Here is a 13405-nt window from a genome sequence, read left to right as displayed (position 1 = left end):
AATCTCCTGTAAACTGTCAAAAAAACCAACAACAAAGAATGCATACTACCAAATCTATTTAAAATTATGATACACGCACCCATTATATGTCATGCTTAACCTTTGTGTCATGGAATGTCAATGGCATTCGATCGCAGGCAAAGAGAATTAAGATTATGAATTATACCACTAAACTTAAAACAGACCTCCTCCTATTACAAGAAACACACACCTTACTGAGTCAGAAGAAAAATGCCTCATCGACTCTAATTTCACTCAGATTCTCTCGACCTTTTACAACTGTAGACAAAGAGGAGTCTCAATAATCGTCCATAAAAGATTACTTTTTACAATAAATTGTACAGTAGCAGACCCAGAAGACCGATATATAATTATACAGGCTAAAATATTTAACAAGCTTTACACAATCGTCAATGTATATGCTCCAAATAAAGACGATCCAGCCTTTTTTCACATGCTCTATTCACATTATCATGGGAGGTGATTTTAACCTCACGCAAAATGCCCTTAATAGATGGCTCAAATCTCAAAAATAGCAATCAGCCACAATGCCCCAATATACGAGAGCAGTATATGGACGACTTTGGTCTTGTTGGCATATGGAGACTGAAAAACCGTACAATGAAAATACACATTTTTCTCGTCAGTTCACCGCTCTTTCTCAATAGATTTTTTTCTTTCAAACAATTCGGCAGCTTAAAGAATTACCCCAAAAATACATCCAATCATCATCAGCGACCATGCACCAATTTCTCTCAATCTAAAAGTTGAATCAAGTTTGGGACCCCCACCAACATGGCGCTTCAACACGTCCCTATTGAAGGACCCGGATTTTGATTCTTTTGTGAGGAAGGAATGGGATGAGTTTTTGAAATTCAATGACTCCCCATCCATATCTCCATCTCTGTTGTGGGAAACCGGGAAAGCTGTATTGAGAGGTCGAATCATATCATAGTCTTCGTACAAAAAAAAAACAAGAACAAAAATTGGAAGATGGAATTGAGGAAAATATTAAACGCCTCACAGAAGAATATGCAACTAATCCGACGGATATGGTTAGAAACCAACTTCAAAACGCAAAACATCAATTAGATGTTATCTTATAAAAAGAACAGATTTTCTACAACAGTTAAGATACACTAACTTTTAGTACAATATTAAATCAGGAAAATTCCTTGCGAACCAACTTCAACGCAAAAAGAAAAGTCATTAATTATAGCCATTCAAGATTACAACGGCAACTGTACACATTCACCGCGAGAAATAAATGAAATTGTTTACAATTATTGTTGCAGTTGTTGTTCAAAGATATGAACAACCCAGACCAAAAATAAAATGAAACTTTTATTAAGGACCTAAACATTCCTCAATTAATTACACAAATTAAAGACGTTGACCTTGATGTTCCTTTAACCATCACAAAATTACATAACACATTAAAAAATATGCAATCGGGAAGAGCGCCTGGCCTGGATGGAATCCCCGTTGAATTCATTAAACATTTCTGGCCAATACTAGCGCGTCTATTTCTCAGAACAGTCAAGGAGATAAATGATAAAGGTCCAATTAGTAGCCATATGAACACCGATTCAATTAAGTTATTACTAAAGTCAGGTAAAGACCCCACTCTCCCGGTTAATTATCGTCCCTTAGCACTGATTACTGTGGTTATCAAGATTATCTTGAAAGCCCTCGTAGCGAGACTTGAAAAGGTACTCCTGTCGATAATCCACTATGACCAGACAGGCTAGTAGTTCCACAAATAATGTCAGACGTCTGTTAAATTTAATAAGCATGTCACGGCGTAAAAAAATAAACACAATCATCATGTCACTTGACGCAGAGAAAGCTTTCGATAAAGTTAACTGCGCTTTCCTGTTTGCAGTACCTTGCAAATTTGGCTTTGGAGATTAATTTATACATTGGATAGCAACATTATACAATTCGCCCAAAGCGACAGTCACCACAAATAGGATTACTTCACAAAGTTCCACATTTCAAAGAGGAACCAGACAAAGATGTCCACTCTCACCAATGCTATTTGCAATATTCATCGAACCTCTTGCTGCCGCTCTATGCCGGAATGCTAATATTAAAGGTATCTGCTCACTAGTGAAAGAACAAAAAATAAATCTATATGATGATGATATTCTTCTTTACTTACAGGAACCCAAGTATTCTCTTCAGGCAGTCTTCAATCTAATTAATACCTTTTCACAAATATCAGACTACTCTATCAACTGGACAAAATCAACAATACTCCCAATAACAGCAAACTCATGGACCCCTGCAGATAAAATCCCAGATTACCCTATTCCTATAGGAAACATTAAGTATTTAGGTATTAATATTTCGTCAAAACTCACAGAGCTGTCCCATGGTAGGTTAATTGACAACTCTAAATTGCCCGGAGGTGTGAATGTGAGTGCGACTGGTTGTTTTATTGTATGTGCCCTGTGATTGGCTGGGGCTTACCCCGCCTCCTGTCCGATGATAGCTGGGATAGGCTCCAGCACGCCCGCGACCTGATTGCTGAGAAGCGGCTCAGAAAATGGATGGATTCCACTTTCCCCAAGATTGTGCATACTTGGCGACTTAAGCATAATTGACCTCCCTCATAAATATTCACAATCATTACTTGTTGCATTAGGTACCGCTAAGAAAACAATTCTATTAAACTGGAAAAACAAACAAGCTGTTAACATCAATCAGTGGCCAAATCTCATCATAGAATATATTGCATTTGAAAAAATATCAGCAGAACGAAAAAAATCAATACATTTATACGTAGATAGCTGGTCACCTTTCCTCAGCATGCTAAATCTAGACTCTTGATTCCTTTGCCTGGGTGCCATTTGACAATAACAAGACTGTTTTCATCAATGTGAAAGTAAACAATGGAATTTTGTATTCTTTGTTGTCGAGGTTGTTGTTGTTTTATTATTATTATATTTATTTATTTTTCTTTTCCCACACATTTTAGATCGGTTTGCATGGTGAGAGGACACATGCATGGAGTCGGGATCTTCTGCTCTTGTCCCTGTGTTTGCTGTGCCGGCGTCTGTGGAGGCGGCACTATTTTCACTCCTTTCTGATCTCGGAGGAGGGGGGTGAACCACTGGGGTGACCTCATGGGGAGTAATGGTGGCGTGATGGTGACTCGCCCATGTTCCGTGGATGCTGGAGCGGTGCCAGCTGGCGCCTGCCTGGGTCCCCCGCTCTGGCTGCTGGTGGGGGCAGTGGGACCCCCCTGTCGCTCCTCGGACATGCTTCCTCCTCTTCGCTCCGTTCCTTGTGTCCTGCTGCGGTCGCCTCTTCCTCTTCCCGTGGGGGAGCCGGACGGTCCCCTGTGGGCTGTGGGGCCTGCTGTGGGGTTTTTGTCGCTGCCAGGTTTGGGGTGAGGGGTTGAGGATGGACCACGGGTTGCTCTCGGATGGACCCCTGGGATCGATCCCGCCCCTTGATTGATTGGATGAGGTCCTGGGCCGCCGCGGTGCGAGCACAGCAATTACAGGACACTTCGTCAGTCCTTGTGCATGTAAAACAGTGTCAATTCACTTGCATGTCTCCGTAGGCACACACCCCTGGGACTCTTTCACTGGGTGTGGAGCCACTCACTTAATGCGACAAATAACTCATGAATATGCAAATTGCTTGTGTATCCCCTCACTCATACTCTCGTCCTGTAGACTTTTATAATTTACATAGTTATTCCCACCACACACTTCAGTTGTACAGCCGGGTTCACAACCCTTGTCCTGCATGCTTCTTGTCCTGTCCTTGTCCTGTTCTAGCTTGTCCTGTCCTCCCCTCACAGGGTGTAGCACTACAGCCCCATGCAACACTCATATTTGTTTCATTGCTATAGATAATGTGTCTGTGATAACGTGTCTTCTCTCATCCTGTTTACAATTAGTGCGTTGTCTTTTGTCTTTGTTTCGCTCTCCCCTCTAGAAACTTTGTTCTGTTTGACTGATTGACTCTGATTCTCAATAAACTTAAATTATAATACTAAGAAATCACAGCAGAAGCTTAAATACTCCACTGTGACACAGTAAAACTGTTCCGGCATAAAAGGGATACAGATCTTCCATTCTGATTGACAGAACAGACGAACAGGAGAATTTTTTTTATATATACCTCCTTTATTGCCCAAAATTTTGCATCAATTGCTTATGTCCAGGCGGCACGGTGGAAAACTGGTTAGCACATCTGCCTCACGGTTCTGAGGACCTGGGTTCAAATCCGGCTTCGCCTGTGTGGAGTTTGCATGTTCTCCTTGTGCCTACGTGGGTTTTCTCCGGGTAATCCGGTTTCCTCCCACATCCTAAAAACATGCACGGTAGGTTAATTAAAGACTCGTAGGTGCAAATGTGAATGTGAATGGTTGTTTGTTTATATGTGCCCTGCGATTGGCTGGGGACCAGTTCAGGGTATATCCGGCCTCTCGCCCAGAATCAGCTAAGATAGGCTGCAGCACACTCGCGACCCTAGTGAGATAAGCGGTATGGAAAATGGATGGATGGACGGATGCTTATCTCCACCACAAAGCACAATGGGCCCCTTTACCTTGATTGCAGGAGAACAAAGTCGCAAAACAGTGAAAACAAGAGCCCATGGGTGTTACTTTGCTTTAATAAACCAAGTGCCAAGAATCTTGGATAATGACTTTAATGTTTTAGAAAGATTGACAAAAGTTTAATATCGCTGATACATGGAGTTTAAAACCTGGTGAGAAAATTAGCCAGTTACATTGGAACTTTTAATTGTAGGTTTAATGATAATATGAACTTTGTTGGAACATCTTTTTAACTTGCTACCAAACAATAAAAGCTGAGAGGAACACAAACAGGGGACTTGACAAATGGCATGACGTTGAATCTGTAATGTATACGTGTTGTGGATGCTTGTCTCTCAGCAGTTACACAAAATGATTTTTGACACACATTAATATTAAAGGTAGCGTTTGCAGATTTCAAACTGCTAGCAAGATTTGAATTTAGCCTCACTTTACTCCTCCCCCACTCACATCTCTGACCAAAGCCACACCCCTCACTAACATGTACTTGCACAAGACATGCATTGAACATGTTTTCCCTTGTTTCGTCTCAAGAGTTGTCCAATTCCTTCTTTTTAACTTAAAGGTAAATAATCTAGCCAAATAAAAAACTGCCTGAGGCTGGTGGGTGTACCGACCATGAGCCTTCGGCATGTGCGTGTTTGTGCATGACAAAGGATTGACACACTAGTCGGTCTTGCCTTCTGTCTCTATAGTCTCTGATAGGCCGTTCCTGACAAGTTTTAAAATCCATCCATCCATCAATCCATTTGCTGTACCGCTTTATCCTCACAAGGGTCGGGGGCATGCTGGAGCCTATTCCAGCTATCTGTGGGCACATGTAAACAAACAACCATTCGCGCACACATTCACACCTACAGGCAATTTAGAGTCTACAATCAACATAACGTGCATGTTTTAGGGATGTGGGAGGAACCAGATTTCCCGGAGAAAACCCACACAGACACGGGGAGAACATGCAAACTCCACACAGGTGGGGCATGGATTTGAACCCTGGTCCTCAGAACTGTGAGGCAGATGTGCTAACCAGTCATTCACCGTGCCGCCAAGTTTTAAAATAATAATTAAAATTAAATTAGAGGTATAACATGTTCCCAGAGAGGAATGACTAGTTTAGGGCCAAGCACAGACCCTCGGAGAATCCCTTGAGTGATCTTCGATTGGTTTGATTGGGAATCAAACGATTCAAACTTTTAAAGTGTTCTATTTGCTGATGACAATTGTCTACTGTGCTGTAGAAAATCTGAAACAGCTTCTGACAATGGTGAAAAAATAAGTAAATACACACAAAACTGTTTTGACAACAAATGATCCCTCTTTTTTTTAACTGAGTTTATAGTGTTTGGCACTAGACAAATCAAACAATAGAAAGAGGGTATGAAAATATTTTTTTTGTAGTAGTAATTGATGCAAAACTATATTGGAAGTCTCACATAAACAATGTAAAAAGAAAAATGTCAAAAACCATAGGTATAATCTACAAAACCAAGGATGCCCTAAAAAGTAAATCATTATACACATTATATTGTTCATAGTTACGGCCATACCTGACCTGGTGTGGAGATGTGGGGTAACCCCTAAAAAATAAATACTCACCCTGTTTTCTAACTACAAAAAAGAGCTATAATAATTATTAATTGATCAAATTATATAGAACCAACACAGCCACTATTCATCAAATTAAATACTCTCAAAACAGCACAAATATGGTACAAAGTACACAATAACCTACTTTGCCACCGTGCTCAGAAACTGCTTGAAATCAGAGAGAGTTGTTGTAACTTGAGGGGTACATGAAAAGCCAAGACAAGAACAATTATAAAGCATGGTCTGTATGTCTCTTTTAGAAGTGCTAATTTAGAAGTGCGAACAAAACTGTCCATTGAGAAATTGTCTGTTCACTATCCATCCATCTGGCCATTTTCTGTACCGCTTATCCTTACAAGGGTCACGGATGGGCTGGAGCCAATTCCAGCTATCTTCGGGCGAGAGGCGGGGTAGAGGTGCAGAGGTGCTAACTAGTTTTCCACCGTTCCACCAGTCTGTTCACTAATTTAACAGTATTTATTGTCATATTTATTTAATTTATAACATCAGAAATTGTATACTGCCTACGAACAATGATTTATTTGGTTGAGTCCAAAAATTAGAGTCAAGTCAAATGCAGAAACACTCTTAAGGCTATGCAGGTTTAGAAACAGCCAAGTACCAATAAATGAAATAATCATGGGACTCCTACTGAGTTTAATTTCCTCACCTTAGTGATACTGTAAAATGATTTGTTTTTCTGAGCAGCCGTGGATATTTGAAGAACATAAGATGATTTATTTTTGCATTGATGTCTGTATTTGTGGCGCCACGGTGGACGACTGGTTAGCACATCTGCCTCACAGTTCTGAGGACCGGAGTTCAAATCCCGGCCCTGCCTGTGTGGAGTTTGCATGTTCTCCCCGTGCCTGCGTGGGTTTTCTCCGGGCACTCTGGTTTCCTCCCACATCCCAAAAACATGCATGGTAGGTTAATCGACAACTCTAAATTGCCCGCAGGTGTGAATGTGAGTGTGAATGGTTGTTTGTTTTATCTGCTCTGCGATTGACTGGCAACCAGTTCAGGGTGTACCCCGCCTCTCGCCCGAAGATAGCTGGGATAGGCTCCAGCACACCCGTAAGCCTAGTGAGGATAAGAGTGACAGAAAATGGATGGCTGGATGGATGGATGTCTGTAGTTGTATGGAGTGTAATTTTATTATTTTTGGGACGAATGGAATGGTGGAGGGATATGTTGTAACGGGAGTCGGAATCGTTATTCCGTCTCTATGTGATGTTCTTTCACACACCACTTTCGGTTTGAGGTAAACACCCACGAGAACACCACTAAAGAGTGATACTGTTGCAATTTGCTTAAATAATTTGGAGGAACCTCTCTTTGTGGAGAGGATGGCGGCGGAGGCGGCGGCACGCGAGTGCCGACTCACGGGGCTTCCTGGTGATGGCTGCTGCGAGCCCGGATACTGTCTTCACGAAGCAGAGGTCCACTAGCTGCCAATCTGGGCCCGCGCGTCTATGTTTGCTCGGACATAGGCCGTTTGCTGGAACAGAGGCCCGTGTGAACAAAGAGGCGCCTCTCAGCCAATTGATTGCAAAGTGATGCTCTGACAGGCATAGTCCGCTCTAGGAACTTGCAATGTTTGCACATCCCTTCCAACGCAGCCTTTCGGTCAAGCGGGCCAGTTTGCCAGTAAGTGTGTTTCTTGTGATGTACCCACTAGTGTTAGGAATGATAAACCGATGCGACTGGATATCTGTTCGTAAATGCGAGCGATACGACTTTATCGGTAGCAGACTACAACCCTAACTCCAATGAAGTTGGGACATTGTGTTGAAAATGTGTGGGACATTATGAAGCGTAAAATACGAAAACGGAGACCACGGACCGTTGAACAGCTGAAGCTGTACATCAAGCAAGAATGGGAAATAATTCCACCTACAAAGCTTCAACAATTAGTGTCCTCAGTTCCCAAACGTTTATTGAATATTGTTAAAAGAAAAGGTGATCTAACACAGTGGTAAACATGACCCTGTCCCATCTTTTTTGGAACATGTTGCAGCCTATAAATGATGAATGATTATTTGCAAAAATAATAATGTTTATCAGTTTGAACATTAAATATCTTGTCTTTGTAGTGCATTCAATTAAATATAGGTCGAAAATGATTTGCAAATCATTGTATTCTGTTTTTATTTATGTTTAACACAATGTCCCAACGTCATTGGAATTGGGATTGGGGTTGTAGATTATCGATATAAAATCCGCCAGGAATCCTTAGATACATCAGATGTAGGGCTGTGGACCGGATATCCCGAGGCTAGGAATCGGTTGCCTGAGGCTTTACAGTTTTCATCTCTTAAAACAAGCATGAGAGCTCTCTCGCTGTGCACCATGGACGTAACAATATGCTTACAACCAAAAACAGCAGTGGTGGGCACTACTGACAATACTAATTTAACTGCAATTGTCTGTTGCGTCACTATTTCAACATAAAATAATTTTTCAGTAGTTAAACTACTTTAGTGGTCACAGCGATACCAAAATAGGGTTCACAGACGCTACATTTCCCCAGGCAGTTGTAAACATTGAATGCAACGTCACGTTATGTACAACCCAAATTCCAATGAAGTCGGGACGTTGTGTTAAACAAATAAAAACAGAATACAATGATTTGCAAAACATGTTCAACCTATATTTAATCGAATGCACAACAAAGACAATATATTTAATGTTCAAACTGATCAATTTCATTGTTTTAGCAAATAATCAGAATGTTGTTAAAAGAAAAGGTGATGCAACACAGTGGTAAACATGACCCTGTCCCAGCTTTTTTGGAATGTGTTGTAGCCATAAAATTCCAAGTTAATGATTATTTGCTAAAAACAAAGTTTATCAGTTTGAACATTAAATATCTTGCCTTTGTAGTGTCCATCCATTTTCTGAGCCGCTTCTCCTCACTCGGGTCGCGGGCGTGCTGGAACCTATCCCAGCTATAATCGGGCAGGAGGCGGGGTACAGCCTGAACTGGTTGCCAGCCAATCACAGGGCACATACAAACAAACAACCATTCACACTCACATTCACACCTACGGGCAATTTAGAGTTGTCAATTAATCTACCATGCATGTTTTTGGGATGTGGGACGAAACTGGAGTGCCCGGAGAAAACCCACGCAGGCACGGGGAGAACATGCAAACTCCACACAGGCGGGGCCGGGGATTGAACCCCGGACCTCAGAACTGTGAGGCAGACACTCTAACCAGTGCCGCCCCAAATCGAAGCGTATCAAATAATTGTATCGCTCCCATACTGAACCGTATCATTGTTCTGCCCTTAAAGATATCGTTTTCTTTTTTAAGCGAATCTTAACGTGTGTCTCGATACAGTATGTATCCAATCGGCCTCGTGCCAGAGTTTCCCAACCCTAGTACCCACATGGTCACATCGGTTGCGCTTCCAATCAGGTGCGTTTACACTCAAATTCGGAAGTGAAGCACTCCAGCAGCCTGGTTAAGCAGCATAGCAAAAACTCTCAAAAACTAAATCTTAAGCCCAACAGCTCATTAGTTTATACCGAGACAAGACCATGAGGATATTGACGAACTTTTAATTTCATGATATCACAATATTGTGACTATTGTGACATCCTTAATATGTACGTATATATATATATGTGTACGTGTGAGTATGAGGGTATAGTGATTTATAAGTATAATGTTAGGGTGTATGCTTATATTTGTGTTTAATGCAATGCTTGTATTTACATGTGTCAGTGTATTTCTATATATGTAAAGGTTTATATGTTGAACTCAACCACATGATTATCTGCACATCGGTTTAGAATTTTTCAAAAGATAATTTTAATATTCTACTGTCAGGACATACAGACACCTTTAACATATGTGTAAGTTTTTTTTTTCTCTACCTTTAATGTACTGTATGTCGTAGCATAGAAAAATGTTCCAAAAAAATGGAGAGCAAAATTGAAAGGGAGAAATGTGTGACAGAGGTACAAAAACCCCCCAAAATGTGCACAGTTTTGCATCCATTAACTAAAACGAGTTGAGAGTCAACTAACCTGTGGTAGGTGTACAGGTAGGGTTGACGGATGGCCTGCAGAGGAGCCCAGATGACGAAGCCCAGTAAGGCAAAAGGCAGAGAGGCGAGGAGGAGGAGCAAGTAAACAGGCACCATTATCAGGACACACAAAGTGAGGAGAGAGCACGGATCCTGAGACCGCTGGCGCTTCTCGAGCGAAGTGGCCAGGCAGGAGGCCAGGAGCTGATCCAGGAGCCAGTAACATGGGAACACCAGGCTCCATGACAAGCCATCCAGGAAGTGAAGACAGGAACTGGAGTAAGGGGTGATGTGGAGCACCATCTCTCTCTCTTGTTGTTACAACTTTCTGCCACTTTCTTCTCACCTCACACACTGTCCACACTCACACAGACGAAAAAAATAATTCTTTACAACAGAAAGTATACAACAGAAATTAAAACAAGACCCTCCAATTTGGTAAAAGCTAAAGTACATGATTTGGATTTTTATGTTAATAGGTAGTCTTTTCGTTCAGCATTTACACCATCCACGAAAGAGGTTAGTCAGTCTCTCCTGGAAATAGGGGGTGGCCATGATAGGATTATTTTCCTTGAAGATGGAGCTATTCTTGCAAGGACTCCAGTGACCTCAGGAAGAAGCCATTTGACATCACCATTTTCTCAGGACCTACAATTTGACGGGAGAGAGAAAGAAAGAGAGGGGGGGAATAAAAAGGCAGAATGAATCAATGACTGCTTTATAATTGAAAATAAATGCTTGTGGTTGTTTTAAGCTGTGTTTTTTCATCTAGTAACAGGAGCTCAGAACATTCAGAGTTTTGTATGTACGTACTGTATGTATGTATGTATGTACATGTATATGCGTATGTATGTATGTAGGTTATTAACTTGAATTATTGAAACAGAAAATGTAATTGCAGTGTTCTAATATTATACTTGATTAATTAAATGAAAGTGCAAGGTAAAATCAATATCAATATCCTTTATTTAACCATGTCGAAGAACTCATTGAGATGTAAAGCCTCTTTTCCAAGAGTGACCAAAACAAAAACTTGCACCACATGCTGAGTTAATTCTTCTTCAAAAGCTGCACAAAAGTATAATTTCCACTTTTATGTCTCTTATCAATGTGCTAAATGATATATGGTTGAATACTAACTCAGGAAAGGTATCAGGTCTGGTCTTGTTGGATCTCATATGGTGATACGATTGATACAGTAGATCATAATATACTGCTGAACAGGTTGGAAACGTGCGTTGGACTAAATCGAACAGTCCGTCAATGGTTCAGGTCCTACCTGGAGGGAAGGAGTTATTTTGTAACCTATGGGATCCCTCCTGTTCAGCCTGTATATGCTGCCCTTGGGCCAAATTCTTCAGAACCTTAATGTTGACTATCATATCTATGCAGATGACACAGTTATATCGAGCAATATCTTCAGATGACTACAGTTAAATTGAGGCATTGTGTCAGATCAAATAACTGGATGAGCCAAAACTTTCTTCAATTAAACCACAGTAAAACTGAGTTAATTGTTTTTGGCAGTAAAGAAAAGAGGATTACTGTTAATAAATACCTTGAGTCACTTTAAAAACCAAAGACAAGTCCGAAAACTTGGTGTACTGATAGTTTCCGACCTGACTTTCAACAGTCATATTGAATCAATTCCTAAAACAGCCTTCTATCAGTTGAAGAACATATCCAGAGTGAAGGCTTGCATGTGTCAAGCAGACCTGGAGAAGCTCATCCATGCTTTTATCTCAAGTAGACTTGACTACTGTAACGGTCTTCTGACTGGACTCCCCCAAAAGAGCATGAAACAGCTGCAGCTCATTCAGAATGCTGCATCTCGGGTTCTGACCAGAAGAAAGAGGTCATTACTTCAATTCTAAAGTCTCTAAACTGACTCCCAGTCAGCTTTAGAATAGATTTTAAAACATCTGCTACTGGTCTATAAATAGCTAAATGGTTTAGGTCCTGAGTACATGAAAAAAATGCTAATAGAATATAAACCCAGTAGGGCTCTGGGATCGACAGACTCAGGTAAAATAGGGCACCACAGAGTCTAAAACAAGTAACATTTAGCTGTTATGCTACACACTAATGAAATAAGTTGCCAACAGAAGTGACGTCAGCCCCAAGTGTGCATGTTTTTAAGTCCAGGTTTACTCATGCTTTTTAAAGTATTTCCACTTTTAAATAAACTTTCTTGCACTGTACGCTGTTTTAATTGTTTTTATTTTCCGCTTTGTTTTAAATGTTTATAAGCTGTTTTTTGCTTGTTTTAAAATACTTTCAATCATGTAAACCACGTTGAGTTACCTTGTGTGTGGAATGCGCTATTTAAATAAATTTGCTTCGCTTTGCTTTTCAGTCAGAAGTCACGCTGGATCTTGCCAAGGGAGTGACACTGACTTGATGTTCTTAGACATAACAGGCATGCATCTCTGTGGCTTGTATACCACAGACAAATCGTTTGCTGTGCTGTTCTAACCTGAGGAGCTGGTAATTAGAGGTACCATTCAGATGAGCCAAACAATGTAGTTGTGGCTCCCATTTCGGAAGACAAGTTGTGCCAAATGTATCTACTGGCGGTGGTTCCCTTAAACATAAGATTTAATCAAAACAAAACAACACACATATTGTAGCTGCGCCAGGCCTGAGTTGGAGTCAGAGAGAAGTCAGAGGTTATCAACACAAGAAGCAGAGTTCATGGGCAGGACAAGTACAATGGCAGACATATATTACACGTTCATTAAATCTGAGAAGGAATCAGAGATTTAATGAGTCCGATGATCATTCACTAGTAAGGTTTTTTTTTTTAAATAAAATGTATATACTGTAAACAATATATGCTAGATTCTTGGGGAGTCATGAACCGCCTTCTGTTAAACAGTAAACAAGGGGTGGGGCTTTGGGGATCTCAAAAGGCCAAGAAGGGGCTATTTAGGCTATGTGCTCGAACCATTCCACAGAATAAATGTTGTTTTAGTTAATATTAATGTGTCCCACCTTCTATGAACCAGTGGTTTAAATGTCACCAGAAAAAGAATGGATTAATGGATTGTCAGGTAAATACTTTTTTTTCATGCTTACTTTGAACTGAATTTAGCGTCCCTAAAGCTACTGCCTCCGCCACCCGACCCGGATAAGCGGTAGAAAATGAATGGATGGATGGATGGATAATTTGAACTGTTTGAAGGTACATTTGCTGTTTGC

The 13405-nt window shown here is 40.8% G+C and overlaps 1 protein-coding gene across 3 annotated transcripts in view; it reads right to left on the bottom strand.

Annotated features, from left to right (window-relative positions):
• smpd3 (sphingomyelin phosphodiesterase 3) overlaps positions 1-13405 on the bottom strand; it is an 80479-nt gene that overhangs the window by 33687 nt on the left and 33387 nt on the right. For all 3 annotated transcript variants that reach the window (XM_061677323.1, XM_061677325.1, XM_061677324.1), the window contains exon 2: positions 10206-10852. In XM_061677323.1, coding sequence (XP_061533307.1) covers positions 10206-10507 — 302 coding nt within the window. In that variant the 5' untranslated portion in view covers positions 10508-10852. The remainder of the gene's footprint in view (positions 1-10205; positions 10853-13405) is intronic.

The sequence above is a fragment of the Phycodurus eques genome, chromosome 5 (genome assembly GCF_024500275.1).
Source record: "Phycodurus eques isolate BA_2022a chromosome 5, UOR_Pequ_1.1, whole genome shotgun sequence".
NCBI classification, from domain to species: domain Eukaryota; kingdom Metazoa; phylum Chordata; class Actinopteri; order Syngnathiformes; family Syngnathidae; genus Phycodurus; species Phycodurus eques.
This window is presented reverse-complemented; position numbering and strand designations above follow the sequence as displayed.